We start from the raw sequence: 20,270 nt of genomic DNA on the forward strand, positions 1-20,270 counted from the left end.
AATATGCCCCCCCCCCCAACTGCTATGTAAAAAAAATGTATTGTTTATATTTGAGGTAGTTAAAGTTAGATTTTTTTGTTATACAATTTTAACACTGAGCAGTATTACTTTTCAACTTGGATTTCTTCAGTAATTTAAAATCTACCAAAATAAACAAAGTTGGTATAAATGAATAAGAGAAATATCTAACTGTATATAAAAATATCTAAAAAATATGGTCATTTGCCTTATCACTATCTTGCTCGTTAATAAGTTAATAAGTTAATGTCAATTATCTATAAATATATTTAACGTGTACTTTTAATTTTTTCATGACAAGAAAGTTTGTTTTAAATTTGATGATCTTTTTTTTTAATAGCCTTAAAAATTACTGTTTACATATTTGGATTTTAAAAGGTTGCTTAAGAACCTAACATGGTAAGACTTTTTTTAAACTTATTACCATAGGGCGTCTTAAAAATCACTATCTGATTTGCTTTCCTTATAACCTTTTATTGGATTTACTAATATACAGAGGGTGAACAATAAATGAAAATTTAATTCATGTAGTTTTTTTATACTAAGTTTTGAAAATTATGTCTGATAAATGGGTCCCATTTAAGCACTGACAAATTTGGGCTCTTTTTTTTTTTTTTGCATTTCCATAACAACACAGCAAGTTCCGTGGTATGTTTGTGATATGTTTATAGTTTAAACTTCTGATACCCCCATAGGAAAGGTCTGAAGTTCTTAAATCTGTTTTCCAAGCAGGCTAGTTAAAAACATCATATTTGGAGATTATACAGTCAAGAAGAATTGCAATGCATTTTTCTGTAGCACTGTCTTGTTGTAACCTTTTTTATGGTCATTTTACACCAGTTTTGTAATTGTGTTTTTGTATTTTGCATCAATTGTTTTTGCTTTGTACTCCTTATTGTATGCCTTTATTTTCATAAGTATTATTTCCTCTTTTTGATAAACTAGGGTCCTAAGAAGAAGAAAACTGGCAAAAAAAATGTTACAAAAGAAAAACCATCTATCATTACTGATGGAATGAGTACTAGTGAGATGAATAAAGAGCAGGTTTAACCAATTACCATACTCTTTTATTTTATATTCAATTAAGTTTAAGATTTAGCACAAGCTATTGTTTTATTTACATAACAATGTGTATTGTTTTATTTACAAAACAATAGCTTGTGCTACATTTAGCACAAGCTGTTGTTTTATTATAAGTTGCTGCTGAATGTTTTTTTAAAAGTTGGAGATATATACCTAATTCTTTAAACAATTTTATGAGAAGGTATAAATAAATTTCTATTATAGCTTGAAGAATATGTAAGAAAGCTTCGTGAAGAGCTGGATAGAGAGCGTGAGGAAAGAAATTATTTTCAATTAGAGCGTGATAAAGTAAATACATTTTGGGAAATAACGAAACGCCAGCTTGATGAGAAAAAGGTTGATATAAGAAACAAAGAAAGAGAACTAGAGGAGGCAGAGGAGAGACATCAAGTAGAAATTAAAGTTTACAAGCAGAAAGTGAAACACTTATTGTATGAACATCAAAATAATATCACTGAATTAAAAACTGAAAGTAATTAAATTATTTGCTTATTCAGTGTTTTCTTATAACTAATGCCTGGATGTGTAAAGTTGTAAGCAGCCTTAGAATGTAATTTATTGCCTTAATGACCTTATTTATTCTCTAATTTTTTCAATCAAAATTTATACAGATGTAGTTGCATTAAAGTTAACTCAAGAAGAGCACAATGCCGATGAGCAAAAGCTTCGCAATGAAAAGCGGACACTAAAAGTTGACCTTAAAGAACAAGAACTTTCTAATGAAGATGTTGTTAAAACTCTTTTAAGAGTAAGTTTTCACATATGTGTGTGTAGAAAGAGTAAGTTTTTACATATGTGTGTGTGCAGAAAAAGTAAGTTTTCACATGTGTGTGTGTAGAAAGAGTAAGTTCTTGGTTTTATCAAAATATATTCTAGATGAATTATTTTTAACTTTTCTTATTAACATAAATTGTTGAATAAATATTTCCATGATAAAGTAATAAAAACATAGTAGTTTATAACTTTATTAAATTAAAAGTGAATGTTGTATGATCTATATATAAAGATTTTAATTGTTTTGTTCTTCTTTAAAAAAAATGTATTTATCTTATATATCATTTGTAATCATTAAAGATAGTGGATGTTGTTAAATTTTAACTAGTACATAATGTTTTAGGCTAAAGACAAAGATGTGACAAAATTGAAAAATGACTTTGAAAGGAAGGCAAAAGGTTTAAACAAAAAATACCTAAATATATTAAACCACATGACATTTTACTTGATTTTCTTATTTTAGTTTTGATCCAAATAGGGAGTAAAAGTTTAGAAAAATAGCCAATTAACTTGTCTTTTTTTTCTTCAGAAATTGAAGTTAAGTATGAAAAAAAGATGCTGTCTTTGAGAGATGATTTAGAATTGCGTAGAAAAACAGAGCTACATGAAGTAGAAGAGCGAAAGAACACTCAAATAAATACATTGATGAAGAACCATGAAAAAGCTTTTAGTGATATTAAAAATTATTATAATGACATAACACTTAACAACCTTGCCCTCATTAATTCACTTAAGGTAATGCTTTCTTGTAAAGTTTTGTTGTGTATTAAATCTGGATGATCTGAACTTCTTTATAAACTATAACTACCTGTTAGATATGAAACATTTGTCTTCGTGTAGGAACAAGTTGAAGATATGCGTAAAAAAGAAGAAAGGTCAGAGAAACATTTGAATGAAGTAATAGCTGAGAATCGCTGTCTAATTGATCCTTTGCAGAAAGCTAAAATTGATGTTTTAGAGTTAAATAAACAGGTTTTACATATTTTCTTCTTAAGTTTGAAATTAATTTCAAATTTTTTTGATAACTGTGCATAAATTGGTCTTTATTGGTTTTAATAGCTATCAAATTATGAGAAAGACAAAGCTACTTTACTAGTAAGTCCTCCTAGCTGTTATATAATTCTACTTTGAATAGTATAAAATTATAGTGCACTCATTTTTCCTGAAGTAGATTTGATGTTTCGTCAATAGCAATTCTTGCCACTTATTATTTTCTGCCATAATAATTATTATAATGATGCAAGTTAATGCAGCTATTTAGTTGTCTTATAAATTATTTATTGTTTTTTTAACACCATCTTGCCTGATAACTGGTTGACTTTGTTTTTGTAATCAAAAATTTTTTGCTTTGAATTTTTCTAAATAATCTTTTCTAAATTTAATCAACAGGAATTTCTTTGAATAATAAACATAATTAATTTATCACACTTGATAGGAATAAAAAGCAGTATCTGATAATAATGAAAGGCTTAAGAGCACAAAATACAGTTTGATTTGTTTTTATAAAAAAAGTAAACTTCATAAAATATCAAATGTCAATTCAGGTATTGAAATATTATTGTAAGTATCTTCATCAGTATCAAAAATGTTTACTTTCATCAATGTAGAATTTATATAAATGTCTATATATAAATATATGCAGAAGGCATATTGTACAGGGTACTAAAGCACGTCTTCGTGTCCGAGAAGCAGAACTTAAGAAGTTACAATGGGAACATGAAGTTTTAACACAGCAGTTTGAAAAGATTCAGGAAGAACGAGATGAGCTTTATACCAAGTTTGTTAAGGCCATCCATGAAGTTCAGCAAAAAGGGAACTTTAAAAATTTGCTATTGGAGAAGAAGTTATCAGCATTATCTGATAATTTGGAGAAAAAGGTGATTGAAAAAGGCTTATTTAACATGTTAATTATATCTTATTTTTTAGCTAAAGTACTGCTAAAACCTATACTCCTAAAGAGTATAGCTTTTAGCTGTACTTTAATTGGAAGATTTATTAATAATCCAAAGACTTATGCAATATTGCTAAAACATATTTTGTCATCCAGTTGCAATAAGTATATTATACTAATATCTTAAAAAAAATTTTAAATTTCTTTAGTTGATATTGTTCTCTCTTTTCTGAGTCAAAGAGAAATATTTTTTGCATGATTACATTAAGATGTTGACTTCCAAATCTAAAGAGTATTATGTACTAGTGTCTACACTGTCAAGTTAAACAAATAAAGTTACTTAAGATACTTAAAAATTTTAAATAATCTGATAAAACAAAAAATAAGCCTAATACATCTTTACTTCTTTGGGGCGGAGGGGAGGAGGGGGGGGGCATTTTAAACTTCAGGGTTCAGCAGCTATTTACTGAAAGAAGTTTTTGTATGATTAAAAATACTGTGAATTTATAAAAAAAAAAAATTTGTTGAAGTCTTACAATAATTTAACAAAAAAGTGAATAAAAATAGTTTTGGTTTAAAGGGTCTAAAATGGAAGCAAAATGAACTGAGGTGTTAAATTTGATCCTTATGGGTTCACCTACAAAAGAAGTGATTAGAATATCTGAAAAGACTAAAAGTATAGTTTAAAAGCTAAAAAAATGTGATAGTGCTAAAAGGACTTAGATGCTAACTCCTGTGAATAAAAAAGTTAATAATAAGTTCATAGAACAACTTAGGAAGCTGAAGTTGAGAAGAGTTCTACCATATCTATTAGAAAAACTGAAAAAGTGTTTGAATTTGATGTAAAGACCATGAGAAGAACTCAAAATCTAATTATTCTTTTATTTAAGAACCATTTTTTATTCTCATTTGGTATTCCTATTGTTTGTAGAAATTTGTAGAATCATTTGATAATTGCATAGTTAACACAGTATGGAAAAAGGGGTTAAAGTCGTATGAAAAGATAACCCAGAAATTGTTATTGGAATTACTAATCATGTTAAGAGCAACCTTTAAAATTGGAGAAAACTGCATTTTTTGAGCTGAATAGTGATATCTTAATTCCACTTAAGTTATAAAAATTAAGTTATAAACATTTATGGTAGTAAAATTCTATTTTTTGAAATTTAATGCATATGTATATATTTAATTAAGTGATGTTTTCATCAGTTTCTCCCTCTAGATGCAATGTCACTGACAAATGCAACTCCCCTTACACATGCTATAATGTTGACATTAAATTATATTTCAACAACTTTACAATTAGACAATACTAGATAGCTTTTGAAGTAAGTACTCAAAGGTGAAAAAAAGTCTTTCATGAACAAAATGAATGTACTGGATTCTTCACTTATACATTAAACTGCAGAACAGTTAACTTCTTTTTGACATATACTACTTTAGCAATTTGTTCACAGTAATGATCAAGGGATCCCTGGTATCAAAGAATGCCAGATATGAATTCAGTTATGCATTTGACACATCCCATTAGTAAGTTAAGCTCAGGCAGAGGAATATCAAATGTTAAAATGATTTTTTATACTAATGCAATCATAAACTTTACCTTAAAATGTTGCTTTCAATATTGTTTCTACTAGGAGGCACAATTAAATGAAGTATTGTCCGCTTCAAATTTGGACCCTACTGCTCTTACCATAGTCACTCGCAAACTCGAGGTAAATTTCTGAATGATTGATTTTAAAACTCTAAGTTTGATCTCTCAAATTTCAATAATTGTTACGAATTAGAAAGGATTGTTGTGTAGAGTTTTGACAGTGAATTAATTGAACCGTTTATTTTGACAGGATGTACTTGATTCAAAGAACAATGCTATTAAAGATCTTCACTATGAACTGTCCAGAGTTAGCAAGGTAAAACTTTTTGAGAGTTTTAAAAGTAAAAGGGCAAATAAATTTTTATAGTCTAATAAGTTGATTTTATATTTTAAAGGCGCATAATGACTTGATTCGGACCTATGAAGCTAAACTTAGTTCTTTTGGAATTCCAGTAGAAGAGCTTGGATTTAAACCTTTACAAAAGATTGTTGGACTTGGAAAAGGAACTGCTGGACTTGTTTCTCAACCAACTTAAATATTTTAGCATATTGTTATAAATTTATCACAAAGTGTAACTTAATTTATATTTTTGTATATATTTCAATAATTTAAATAGATTTACCCATTCCCAACGATTTTTTTAAATTTATATATGCATGCTAAAAATAACATCATCGTCTATATTCTTATAGAAATAAACGTCAACTTAACACATTTGAGGAAACCTCCTATCAATGTAAATTAACGAAAATATGGTTGATTCATCGATTTATCTATGCCAGCTATGGATCTTTTTTTTTTTTTGTAAATATTTAGATGTCACGTGCTGCCAGCCAAATGTCAAAAACAAACATTTTATTTAGAGCTCCTAGATAATAAAATCATAAAAGCCGAAAAATTGAGATCGTGCAAAAAGAATAAAGCTATAATTTGAAAGGCCTTTGTTTATAACCTCTAATCTCAACTCTGTCGCCAAATTTACAATAACTGCAGTGTAGCGAAACAATACGTTAATTTTATTTTTTTAAGAATACATTACTTATTAACATTAATAAGTCTGCTTTTGGTTCTTTCTTTAACTGAATTAACAAATTTAAACTATCAGTTTAATAAGAACTTGGTGAAATAAATTAACAAAAGCTATTTTGCTGGAAGGTGTGTTACTTTTGCCAGATTTATGTTTTTCATTAAGCTTTTGAACGAAAAGGATATCTTAAAAAATTTTAAGTAGCTCAATAACATTAACAGCAATGCTTGTGTTTGTGAGATGAGTTGAGTGAGATAATATTCTTATTTATTCCCTGAGCGACCACGATCGATAAATCTTGAGCAAATTAGCAACTGCAACTAGTATGGAATTGAGAGTGAAAGGTCTACCTTTTTGTTTCATTGCTCACGGATATTCACCATGGTTTTCATAAAATGGGTATAGAAGTTAAACCGATTTTTGTGTCTTTTTGTAACTTTTTTAACTATTTTAGTTTTTTAATTTATAAATTCATTACAAATAAATTCAAATATACATTTGTTGTTTAGTTCACTCTCTAACATTTCGCGTTTTTGGGGATCTGTAGATCGTTTTGTGAATAAAAATCTTTTTTTGGTTGGTTGGCACAAGGATCGCAGAGCTAGTTGGCAACATGCCAACTTACCCTTATTCATATTGGCCGTAGATTCCCTAAGTTATGTAATTTAACTACTGCAGTTACTATCTCTGCCAGTGGGAATTCTATTCCACATTTTTTATATTTTCACGAGTGATGTTCAGAGAGAGAGTTTTTTAAATGGTGCTCCTAATTAAAGTGGATTTGTTATCCATCTGGTTGGATAACTGAGCTTAACTTTTCACAGTTTTCCCATTATTTTATCAAATATACTAGAAGATCAAAAGGAGGATCTGTCTAGTTACTATTAGACAATCATGGCTCCTCTCAATAAAAGATTTAGACTACTTTAAAGAAAAAGGTTTATTGGTTTTTTCACTTCAATCTCATTGCAGCTACAAACTGCAACCCCTAAATCGCAGTGTATTCAGTCCTTTTAAAAAATACACAAACATAACTTGCGATGTATTGATGTCAATGAACCCTAGTTCAACAATGACAATTCGTAATGAACATGTTTGCCATACTTTTTTTGAACTGCAGTTTGATATTTTTAAAAAAAAAATCACCCATAAAACCATAGAATTTAAAAATTAAAACTGTAGTCATCTACTCCAGGTCACCCCTAAGCTTTGTAATGTTGAAACAAAAACTCCGTTAATATGATGATTGTAAAAAGGTTAGCTGTTAAGTAGCATTGTTTATGGATATATTTAGATGTATTTATCAATGTAAAATTGATTAATGTTTTTAAATTGATGTTTTTATTTTCAAAATTCAACACTTTTTTATTGGATGCCACACTCCGACTAATTTCTTTTTTAATTTGTCTTTTTGTAAACACAAACTTCTTGAATGTATATATATAGCAATATGGACATATATAGTAATATTTGTGTTTATAAAATCTAATTAAATTGTGTTTATAAATTTTATTCAAATTGTGTTATTAAAGTTTATTCAAATATTTGATTAAACGCAATCATTCTCTGCAAGAATTTTTCTGTCCTTTTTTCTTAATTAATTTTGTTTTACTTTGTGGAAAATTTTGTAAACAGTAAAGCATTGCTGCAGTTCTTTTTAAATGAAGAATTGAATATCAAATTAAGCTATGAGTATGTATAATGTTTGTAATGAAAAAAATTATTGCAAAAGCAATAACATATATTATATTGTAAGATATTGTAACATAATATAACATATTATAAGATATTATTAAGATATTAAAAGATATTGTAAGATATTAGATTCATTTGTGGAGAACAAGGTATCCGAAATGGGGAAAAAAAAAAAAACACTGAAGATAAACGAATGCAAATATCGTGTACAGAGTATTATATTAAGAGGGGAAACTTAACTGTACAAACATTGGTGTTAAAAAGCGAAGAAATTTAAAAAATATGTATATATAATCAATTTTATAATTTGTATAGTAATGTTAATACTATTATTTTTATAATTTATGTAGTAATGTTCATATTAATAATTTTACAATATATATAACTATGGTCACACTATTATTTTTTAAAATTACATAGCAATGATCATAATTTTAATAATTTATATAATGTTCACTTTACTATTTTTACAATTTAGTTATACAGAAACGAAAAGTATAAAAGCAAAGTAATTTCTATAAAATTATGAAAAAATTATTTCTTACTTTTAGCACAATAAAGTAAACCTCTCTTTATACAGTTACTTTTAAATGTTACAACTAATAATATTGCAACAAAATATATGACCAGAAAATACTTTGTTAAAACATTATTGAGATATTGTCTGGGCCTTTAAACAGCAACTAGAAACACACACAAATAAGAAGATGAAAATGATAATGATCGTAATTGTATCGGTAGCGTTTCTTTACATCGGACCAATTTGAAATTCCTATAACAACAACTTTAAAACTCATTCTTGTTTCGATTTTTTAACAACCGTAAATAACCCAGTTAGCCTCCGTGGGGTTATTTAACTTGAGTTTTAGAATGGGGTCTTATTTAAAAACTTGACTTATTAGGGTGGAAGTTTATGGGGAAGGCAGGCTAACTCGCTAGTGGGGGCTAACTCGGTCATTTACGGTAAGGAGATGAAGAATTCAAGGCAGATGGATTATTCCGCTACAGTACTCAAAGTCATCCAAACCTAGTACTTGGATATATTCTGAAACCGACTTGACTCCGTGGGGTTATTTAACTTTTTCACAATAAAAATTTTTCAGTTGGTCCTATTGTAGAACATATATACATCATATCGTCAGGTAAGAATTATTTTGTTCTATCTCCCATTTTAAACGTTGAAAGAAAGTTTTTGAATTTTTCTATAAGTAAAAATTACTTCAAGTTTTACTATTACTTTTTTAAGAAATAATAACTTTTTTTTCAAATAATTTATATCTAAAGAAACTATTTAGAAAAAAAGTTTTAAAAGTAAAATGTATTTTAAAAGTAATCATTACTTAGTAAAATCAACAATTCATTTTCTCCCAACATTTAAAATCGGAGATAGAACAAAATAATTCTAACCTGACGATATGTTTAACACGTATGTGTACGTGTGTAAATTTCACAGACACACACATAGATAGGCAAAGTTATATACTGTAAATTAGAGCAGCATATATCTATGGTTAAAAAAAAAGAACTCTTTTTTACAAATAAATTTACACATTAGAGGTCCAAACTTGGGTGGTGAAAACTTTTTAATTTATACCCGGTGGTATAGGCTGTCCAATAGGCCTTTTCAAAAGAGAAAAATAAAAAAAAAAAAAAAAAAACACCACAGAAGATAAAATTAGGGATTTTTGGACCAGTTTTAGCGTGATTTGAAGTGTGCACTTTGCGCTTCTCTCATGTAATGAAGTTTTAAATAACATCTTCTATGTATTACGATGTTTAAGAAGGTGAAAAATTCAGGTGTACGTTCAATATGTTCAATATGTTCAAAACTTTTTTTTCACCAAAAATTACGAAAATTCTGTTTGAAATGCTAATAACCACATTTTTAAAAATAATATATGCATGTTTTTATAGTAAGCTTAAGGTCAGTTGACATATAAATTTATATCATAAAACAATTGAAGACCGCAAGAGAAAAAAACGTTGCATTTTTAAAAATTCTTTTACTTGCTTAAAAGATAAAGTTTGTTCTGAATCAAGTTTTAAGTTGCGAGCTAAAATTTACTACACAACCAATCTATCAGCTTAATTTTTGAGTATCCAATTAAAAGGAACTAATAATCTTATTTTAGAGATAATTTTTTTCATCTTTTCTTTGTGTAACACAAAGTTTTTCGTAGCCGTGTATAAGGCTGATAGATAAGTAAGGCTTAGATTTTTATTTTTTTACACAGTTTTTTTTACTGTATCATAGATCCAATTTTTGTAATTTATACATGTTGAGTGAAATACGAAATAATCTAATTTAAATAGAAAATAATCGAAATTGCTAAAACCTTTTCAATGCCTTTATATTCATACATACATACATACATACATACATACATACATACATACATACATACATACATACATACATACATACATACATACATACATACATACATACATACATACATACATACATACATACATACATACATACATACATACATACATACATACATACATACATACATACATACATACATACATACATACATACATACATACATACATACATACAGTAAAGAAATTAAGTAGCAAAGTTCCTTTATTGAGTATTACATTAACATCTGTTTTTTTTATTTACAAATTAAAAGCATAAACAAGGGATTTTCCCAACGGGTTCAAAGTCGAATTCTTTAATAGGTAAAGTTCTCGCGTATTTGTATGCCTAATCTTAATTTGATTGGTGTTTCTGTTTTTGAAGGAAGTTGATTGGTTTAAAAAGATATGTTTAAAAGATTTAATTGGCTCTGACAGATTCTTATCAAAATAAGCTTGCTTCATAATATTTTGTGCATGGTAGCTGCGAAGTTTAGATAGAATGGATGACGAAGATAGAGTAGATGTTTCGTCTCGAACTAAGGTTTCATTCAATCAGGGCAAAATTTGGTGCCTAGTTACACAAAGAGATAATGTATGCTTTTCGTTTAAATTTAAAGAAGATGCTAAAGGGCAAGATGTAATGGACGAGGTAAATAATAAATTTTCACAACTTTGTTTAGGGTACAAAGTCCACTTGAAAACTAAATATATTTTTAAATTGGTTTTGACTGTCGTTTGTTTTTTAGGTTTGCAACAAGTTAGGGATTGTTGAAAAAGATTACTTTGGTTTGCAATTTACAAATTCTAGGGGTGAAATACATTGGTTAAACATGAGAAATCGAATTTCTCGACAAATAAATAAGCCTGAACCATTTTCATTGATGTTCTGTGTAAAATTTTATGTTCAACCTCATCAGTTGCTTCAAGAATCAACCAGGTAACTATTAAAAGTATTAATCTCTATTGCTGGTAATCTTTGTCATAGTGATAATTTAAATGTTGTTAGGTCTTTTGTTTATTTATTCAGTCTACAAGGAATTGATTAAATCCTTTTTCCTTTTCATTTTTATCTAGGATTTTAATCTTTGTGTTATAAAAAGTTTATCTAAAAACAATTTTTAGATTGCAGTTTTTTCTAAATGTTAAAGAAGATTTGATTGCTGGTAAATATAATACCTCTGAAGTTAACTTGCCTCACTTGTATGCTTTGTTATCTCAAGCTGAAGCAGGTGACTTTCGTGAAAATCATATTGGGTACAACCCTTCTAGATGCTCTCATTGGTTACCTGATTTTCAGTCTCAAGTTATAATTGCACATTGCAAACTGCGAGGAATGATAAAAGAAGTAGCTCAGTTTTATTTGCTGAAAGAGGTTGCAGAATCAGAAGATTATGGTATGGAATCTCACCATGTAAGGTTGGATTCTACCAACAAACCTGTTTTTCTTGGAATTGGAATTGATTGTTTAAAACTTGATAAAGGAAATGATTTGGCAGAAAGGTATTTTTTAATGTGAATATTTATAGTTTTGAATTAGAAGAAACTCTTCTTTCTGTAGAATTTTTTCTCTTGAAACATTTTAAAAAGTTTGCTGCTGTTCATTTAGGGTACCATTTAACTGCTTGAGAATGGCAACGCGGTCAGGGAAAACAGTTAAATTAGATATTTGTAGTTCTGATGTTGGTGATATTGTTAGCATCGTCTATCGTTTAAATAGTAAAGAAAGTGCTCAAGCTCTGTATCGTTCCATAACAGAGCACCATGCATTTTACAGGTGTGACAGTATTCGACCAGCTGTCAAACAACAAGTTGCTCGAGATTTTTTTGACACACTTTTTTCTTGGCTTCCAAGTGACCATATGACAGAACAAAATTATATTTTTGACACTGAAAGAACATGTACAGAAGCTTATGATCATGCACGTAGGATACTCTACAATTTTGGCTCTTCTGCAGCAGCCACAATACATGCTAAAAATGATGAAGAGGTCACAGCTCAAGAAATGAATGAAGTGTCAGAAGTTGAATGTCTTAGAAATCAAGTTGTTAGGCTAACTAATCAAGTTGAGCAATGGAAAGATTCTTTTAATTGCTCTGTATGTCGAGATCGGGTTGTTGATGTAGTTTTGCAGTGTGGTCATACAATTTGTTTTGATTGCAGTGAACTGTGCAAAATCTGTCCATTTTGTAGAAATAAAATTAAAAAAAAAACAAAGTTTTACTTGGCATTTAACCATATAGACCATATGCTTGAAGGAAACTCAGCATCCAATAAACATGAATAGAGTTTAATTATAGAATTTTATTCTCATGATTAAGTTCATTTTTTAGTTCTTAATTTGAAGATTCAAAATGTTTTTATTACTTGTTATTGTTTAAACAGAGGAATCTTGGTGTGCTTTAGGAATGATTGGGTTGAATTGATTGTAGTTTTTATTTTTGAAGGCATGTTGGAGTATATATATAAGTATTCCTTATTGCTGCCGGAACAGTGATAAAGAAGAAAGCTTTATTCTTCAAAAAAAAAAAAAAAAAATTAGAACTAACAAACAAAACTTCTTTTTATGTAAATATATTTTATATTTGTGAGTCTGTTTTTATGATCTAAAAATACTTCAGGTAGTTATTCTTCTTTTTATACATGTCAAAAGACATTTTTTATAGCAGCCTTAGTAACAGTCTCAAACAGTTTCACATTCTTAAAATTTTAGTTGTTGTAATTTGTTAATATATATTTAATGCTGTTTTATTTGTAACAGTAAAAGTTTTTAAATAAGGGTACTTTGTTGAAATAGGACATTATCTTAATATTTGAGATGTTTGATGATGCTCATAGTAAGACTTAATGCGTTGAAGCATAATATATTTTTATGGACTCTATATATTCTAGTTACTACTTTGAAAAAACACTTACTGAATTTGTTTTTATCTCATTACTTGTTTACAATGATAATTTGTGTTGGTGTTCTAGGCAACACATCAAATAAATTTTCTCTTGAAATGTTTTAGCAAGATTTGTGAGTTATTTCAAATTTTAACAAGTAGTTTAGTGCTGAGACTAACGATTTTTAAGGATAAATATTTTAAATTGTTATTTTTTAAAAAGAAAAAAAGTTGTCTTTTATATTGTAATGTTATTATTTTTTAATTTATTGTAATATCAATTATGTTAAAAGTAGCATTAAAAACAGTCTAAATATTATTGTGTAGCATTGATAATAAAGTGTTAATTAATATTTTCTCCTTTTAATCTTATGAATGATGGGTCTAAAAATTGTCTGGTTGTTTAAATGCTTTTTAAGAGGTACTTTTTTTACTCATTTTTAAAGTAATTCCCGCCTAATCTAAAATTCTTTGTGGTTCTTTTTTTTTTAAATTCTTTTATTAAGAAGAAAGCATTTAATAATTTTTTCCTTTGCTATAAAATCTTGTAAAATAACTTATCAAAATTTATACCAGTTTATGAGATACAAGACTCTTCACTTATGAATCGTAATAATACCATTTAATACCATGACTTAATACCATTTTACATAAGGCTAAGGCATGTAAAAGTTAAATAACGATTTTTTAATAAACGAAGCTTTGTTATTTGCGCTTCCTTTTATCTTTCTTGCTCAACTTAGAATTCAAAAGTAATTTTTTGACTAAGATCAATTTTTGATGTCTCATTCTTTCACATGTGAATGTATAAGAACGAAAGATTTGATGTCTCGTTCTTATACATGTGAATACTTGCATGAATCTATACATTTATAAAATTTCAGGCGGCTGAAAAAAAAAAATTGGTAATGCAACTTCGTTTTTAAAAGCATGATCCTTTTTGGTTTCAAAAAAAAAATTGAATAAAAATTTTTTTAGTTTCCTATTCCGTAAAGCATAAAAACCAACCGTGTATGTTGGCTATTTGTTTTTATTTATTTTTATTTTTTTTTTTTCCAAAATTCCTATCCAAATCTAGTCTGAGAAATGTAAGCATCTCAAGTTATGCCCAAAGCTTACAAAAAAGCACGCAGGAGGGAGAGGGGGCGTTATTTAAAATACAAATTTTTTTTCTTATTTGTCGTTGCTCACAGTTTATTACGATTTTTTATTGTTTTGCACTTTTGTGTTTTTACTTATAAAAAGAAAGTAGTAAAGTTGTTTGAAATGTTTTGATGGAGCATTTAAAAAAGTTTTTCTTTTTAACAAAAAAGCTCGTCTGCATCTTTTATCAGTTTGTGGCATCTTGTAAAAACTAGAAGCAAAAAACCTAAATTTTTTTAATTTTATTAATTCTTTATTGCCCTCTCAACATCTTAGTTTATGAAAAAGTTTTATACGACTGATTGTTGAAATATTGTTGCTTTTTTACTTAACAGGCGGTTCTTTTCAAAGTCTTTTGCATGCAAAATGTATGACGACAATAAGAACCCTACGGATAGAATTGACTAATCCGATTTAGCTTATCTATAAAGCTTTTTAAAATTTTTAATTAGTAACCTCGTGCATGACACTGTTTGCTAGAATTGAGTGGTTTTATTTAAATTTAAAAGTAAGCGTGACTTCTTGAGACATTTTTGAAACAAGCGGTTTAAATACTTAGATGTTTATTACTATTCGTTAATCTTTGTATAACTTCAAATCATTTATACGCAAAGCTTGTCTGATGGAGCTCAAAAAATCTAAAGGGAGATTTCTTTTGGTTTATGAAGACTAATACAATTTAATTCTTTTTTTTTTCACAAACCTGTGACATTAAACCTACGATAAATTGCAACATAATACCAGTAACTAAAGTTATATTATTTTTGAATAATATATTACTCTAAATTCTTAAAATCTTTCAAATCATCGAAAAAAGAAGTCTAAAAGTATCAATGTTTTACAAAAAAAGTTCGCTCTTTGTTGTTATTTCTAATTTTGTGGCGTGTTTTTATCGCAGAAAAACATCTTCATTTTTGACAAGAGCTAAATAGAAACTGGGAGCGCATGCTAGGCCAAGGAAACTGGGAGCGCATGCTATGCCTCCTTAACTAGGGAGTTTTGTCACGTGACATTTTATCGCGGAAAAAAATATATCGTACTTTTTTGAAAAACTTCGTCCAAAAAACGCAACAAATGATTTTATGTAGGTGTCGAAGAATGAAAACCCACCCATAAAAATAAATAGTATATACGTATATATAGATGTTATTTTTTTTAGAAAAGGTTGCACTACAATAATATTTTTGGGGACGTCGTTTTGCTTTAGAATTGATAAAGATATTTAATTTTAAATGTTTCAGTTTTGTTTATACACAAGTAAATTAAGCTAATTCTTTCGTCCCCACATAAAAATAGATTCTGCAACTATTTATTTATTATGTCAAACAGTTTTTTTTTTTTTTTTGGTAGTCTAATAGGGTGGGTTTTTTGTTTTCTAAGTGGAGATTTTATAAATTTCCCCCGTCTTTAGATATTTTATTGTTAACGCAACTTTTTACGCAAGAAAAAAAAAAAGACAAAAAGTTTTTTTTTGGTGCCAAAAGTTTAACGAGATACTTTAAGGAAATATTTCATAAAATGTATATGAATTGAAAATATTAAAACACGAATATCTTTGGAACCAAATAAGCTACAGAAGTGGTTGAAACCATTTTGAAAATAAAATATATTAAGGAATCCAATGCATTTTAAATAAAAAAGATTTTGATTGGCTATAAAAATTGCCTAAACTCCCTACCTTAACCTCAAAAAACTTTATTTTTTAAAGCTATTTTCCAACTATGCAAATCATTTAGAATAATAGGAAAGTAGAAACAAAAACTTATTTTTAGATAGATAAAGTTTTAACAATTGTGGACCAGAGTGACTGGCAGGTTAAGTTGTTCCCCAGATCTAAATCTTCTTTTTCAGTAGTTGGGTATACATTTGTAGACACCATTTATAACATTTAGAACTTCTGGTGTGTTGGAATTTTTGAAAGTTTTTAAAACAAAGAATTTAAAAAACAGCTATAACTTATCCTATAAAAAGTAAAACACAAAATAAGAAACCTTTATGTGAATTATATAAAGTAACATAAAGGTTTCTTATTTTCTGTGACACAGCGGTCATTTTTTAGGGTAAACTGACCTATATCTGGCCGCGTCCTAATTCTGGCCAATTTTCAGAAGCTCAAAATGCTTTAATGTAATAGTTTATTGGTCTGTTATGAAATAAAACATGATATTTTAAGTTTTTAATTTTTAAATGTGCAGTTAAGAAAATATATAGAAATGCTGATGCTTTGAAAACATGCTGGAAATATTTGATAAATTTCTTGCGTCCGTAAACTCGATCTTTGATATTTTCAAAGTTTTGATAATGACATTCAAACATCATTGCGTTTGTAAATCGCTTGAATTGAAAGTAATATTAGAATGTAATGTTATTAAAACTGTATATGTAATTTTGCTAGTTTTGAATAATGTGCATAAATTCTATTTATATGTGAATTTCTATATATAAAATTGTAATATATTTTCTACCGAATGTCCTATATCTGGCCAAAGATTATTCCTACTATTATAACTTTAAAAATGACACACTTTCATAGATATGTGTGTGTTTGTTTGTGTAATTTTGAAGACTATGGTATTTAATGTGTATTAATGATCATGTATATAGTTATGCAATTATTATATGTTATATGTACATGTGTCAGTTTGTATAGACACAAATGTATCTATATTGCATTGTATTATGTATATAGCCTATGTAATGTTTAAAAGTAATCCAAACTTAACTTTGTATTCTTTATAAACATAGTATTATTTATAACTATAAATTTTATTTTAAGTAGATTAATAACATATTTTTATAACATTACATTACAAATACCATTTTATAAATAAAATTCTATATATAGGCCTTGATACATGACCATGGTCTTGATTAAATGCTTTTTTGCATAATAATATTTTAATTTTGTTGTATGATAATGAATGTTATAGATACGCATCTACATATATTATGGCTATGTGCACTTATATGCAAGAACATTTGTTAAATATTAATAACTATCTTATAGTTTAATATTTATGTTTTTTATAGAACTCTGAAATTTCTTATTAGAATGGAAAAAATTAAGAAAGTTAAAATAAGAAAAAATTTATATAGACTAATAGATTCTAAAAAAAATGAAGAACTGTTCAGAAGTAAACGTGAAAAACACTGTTTATGGAGTGATGCAGCTATGATATCAGCTATTGAAGCTGTAAAAAATGGATCTTCACAGCATGCACCATGTAAAGCTTTTGGTGTTCCAAGATGTTCTCTGCAGGTTAGACTTTCTGGAAAAACAGAATTGGGAGCCAAGCCTGGTCATCCCACCCTTCTAAATGATGAAGAAGAAAATAAAATAGTTGATTTTGCATGCAATTGTGCAGCATTAGGAATAGGATTTGGCCAATCTCAGTTTCTAAAATATGCTGAAAACTTTGCTGCAAAGCATAATAAATCATTCAAAAATGGAACACCTTCTGAAAAATGGTGGCGTGGGATGTGCAAAAGGCACAAACAGATAACTTTACGTCAACCAGAAGTTACAGCTGCTGTTAGACATCAGTGTATGAATGCTTGTAAAGTTTCAACATACTTTTCTATTCTTAAAAATGTATTAATGGAAAATAATTTAATTAGTAAACCACAGAATATATGGAATATTGATGAGACTGGAATCCAGTTTGATTATCGCCCTGGGAAAATAATTGTTAAAAAAGGAGTAAAGTACCTACATAGTCGTACATCAGGTAATCGGGAAACAATCACTGTTATAGCTTGTGTTTCTGATAGTGGATGGACTAAGCAGGGAATTGCATTTCTCTGGTTTACCAAATCATTTCTTCCAAAAATTGGTTCTGACAGACCTCAATTACTTATTTTAGACGGCCATGACTCACACAACTTTGCCAGCTCACACTTCTAACTGGCTTCAGCCTTGTGATTGATCAGTACTTGGTCCACTCAAGAAAGCTTACAGAAAAGCATGTGAAAATTTGATTTGTAATTTTCCTGGGACACTAGTTTCAAGAATAAGTTTTTGTGGATTAATGAAGCAGGCTTGGAACGAATCTGTTACCCCAAATAATATTATATCTGGTTTTCAAGCTTGTGGAATTTATCCATACAATCCAAATATAATTCCATCTGAAGCTTACATGCCTAATTCTTTATACGTAGAACCCAGTTATCAAAATAATGAGAATCTGTTGAAAATTTTAGGCAACCTACCTCAAGTATCTAATGACCATTGTGAAACAACAGAATGCAATATTGATCAATTGAATCAATTGAAGAAGATGTTGAGTTTTTTATTTCAACATCTTTAGCAACAACGCATTCTTTAATGTTAAATTTTGACCACACATACGCTATTCCTAATCCATCCCCAATAAAAAGTATAGTTACAGATAATATCAAAACTCAGAGTGTTGCCATGAACGAAATAGAAATAACAGCTTCAAGTGTTTATCAAAATTTTCCATTTAAAAATCAATCCTTTCCAGGAGATCCAGATTCTGATGTTTTAACATATCCCACTCAAATCATTAAAAAAACCAAAACTGCATTGAAACCAAATTATTTTTTGCTCACATCTCAAGAAGTACTGGATAACAAACATGAAGAAGTTCAAAAAAAAAATAATCAAAGAAAAAAAAAGAGAAGAAAATGTTATGTTAAAGAGAAAAAAACAGGAGGAAAAAAAACATAAAACTTCCAAACTGTAGGAAAAAAAAAATTAACAATATATTATTCTTTTGTTTTTATTTTGTTGTTTTTGTTTTAACTTGAATTTTGGTGTTCCAGTTTCTTGCTTATGTAATGTGTCTTCTTTCAATTGAATTTTTTTCTGTTTAAAAACATGTAATTTAGAAAAGAAATTATGCCTAAATCTAGCCGATGGCCAGAATTAAGTAAGAAGCGGCCAGAATTAAGTCTCAGCGGCCAGAAATAAGTCTTTTAGCTAGCATCTGAAAAACTGATGCTTAAACATATCAAGTTTGATTTTGTTAAAAATTTTTCTGAATTATATCCATCCCTAAATATTCCTATTTATATGTAAATTTATTTATTCATGTAACATTAAATGAATTTTTATTTTTAAACAATAAGAACGATGTGGCCAGATATAGGTCAGTTTACCCTACTGTTTTTCTCCTAAGGACTGAAGTTCCCGAAAAACGGTTCTTCGGTTCTTCGGTTCTTCGGTATTTTTCGGGGAATCGAAAGGAATCGAAGGTTTCGGTTCTTTATCAGAATAGGAATCGAAAAGAACCGTAAATTGATTACTCACCTTTTTTTTAATAATATACTTCCGTTATAACCAATATTTTCGATTCTTTTCAATATTTTCAATTATTTCGGATATTTCGATTCTTTGTAATAAAAACGGTAAATTTCAATTATTAATTAAAAAATCGTTTTTATTGTAAAGAATCGTTTTTATTACAATTACGTTTTAATAATGGCATGCGAAATTAAATTCAAATTCATTCAAATTTAATTTACCTCCCCTAAGGGATTCCCCTTTACCAGTATAAATAGTGGGGTTTTGTGAAAATCTAATCAGTTACAATTTATTGTTTCACAAACAACTCTTACAAACAACAACAACATTACAATTTACAACAATGTCTCAAGTTAATAATGCAATTTGGAATTACTTTACCAAACTACCAGAAGTGACAGTGAATTCTGTCACCAAAAAGAAAACTTATAAATCAAGTTGTAATCAATGTCAAGCAGTGTTAACTTGCTGCCATGGAAGTACATCAGGAATGAGTAAACATTTAGGGTAAGTAATGTTTTTTCA

General features: G+C 28.2%; 3 protein-coding genes across 3 annotated transcripts; all 3 read left to right on the plus strand.

The window, feature by feature from the left end:
• The first annotated feature begins 307 nt into the window (after positions 1-307).
• LOC145193397 (dynein regulatory complex subunit 4-like) lies at positions 308-5,993 on the plus strand. The gene is made up of 12 exons (XM_090101208.1): positions 308-417; positions 964-1,062; positions 1,306-1,573; positions 1,713-1,849; positions 2,219-2,273; positions 2,405-2,610; positions 2,716-2,847; positions 2,935-2,970; positions 3,534-3,752; positions 5,404-5,481; positions 5,611-5,676; positions 5,756-5,993. The coding sequence occupies exons 1-12, from the start codon at positions 415-417 to the stop codon at positions 5,894-5,896; spliced, it is 1,440 nt and encodes a 479-aa protein (XP_089957334.1). The 5' UTR covers positions 308-414; the 3' UTR covers positions 5,897-5,993.
• A 4,880-nt stretch (positions 5,994-10,873) lies between these two features.
• LOC145193094 (E3 ubiquitin-protein ligase MYLIP-like) lies at positions 10,874-14,044 on the plus strand. Its single transcript, XM_080070484.2, has 4 exons — positions 10,874-11,102; positions 11,200-11,390; positions 11,576-11,953; positions 12,060-14,044. Exons 1-4 carry the CDS (start codon positions 10,953-10,955, stop codon positions 12,736-12,738), a joined length of 1,398 nt encoding a protein of 465 aa, XP_079926610.2. The 5' UTR covers positions 10,874-10,952; the 3' UTR covers positions 12,739-14,044.
• Positions 14,045-17,289: 3,245 nt separating this feature from the next.
• Positions 17,290-19,002, plus strand: LOC149882899 (uncharacterized). The gene has a single exon (XM_090100779.1). It carries the CDS (start codon positions 17,532-17,534, stop codon positions 18,381-18,383), a length of 852 nt encoding a protein of 283 aa, XP_089956905.1. The 5' UTR covers positions 17,290-17,531; the 3' UTR covers positions 18,384-19,002.
• The last annotated feature ends 1,268 nt before the right edge of the window (positions 19,003-20,270 follow it).

Source organism: Hydra viridissima, unplaced genomic scaffold, assembly GCF_058129835.1.
Source record: "Hydra viridissima isolate aposymbiotic clone 2 unplaced genomic scaffold, HvirCarnegie_v1 scaffold_10, whole genome shotgun sequence".
NCBI lineage: Eukaryota > Metazoa > Cnidaria > Hydrozoa > Anthoathecata > Hydridae > Hydra > Hydra viridissima.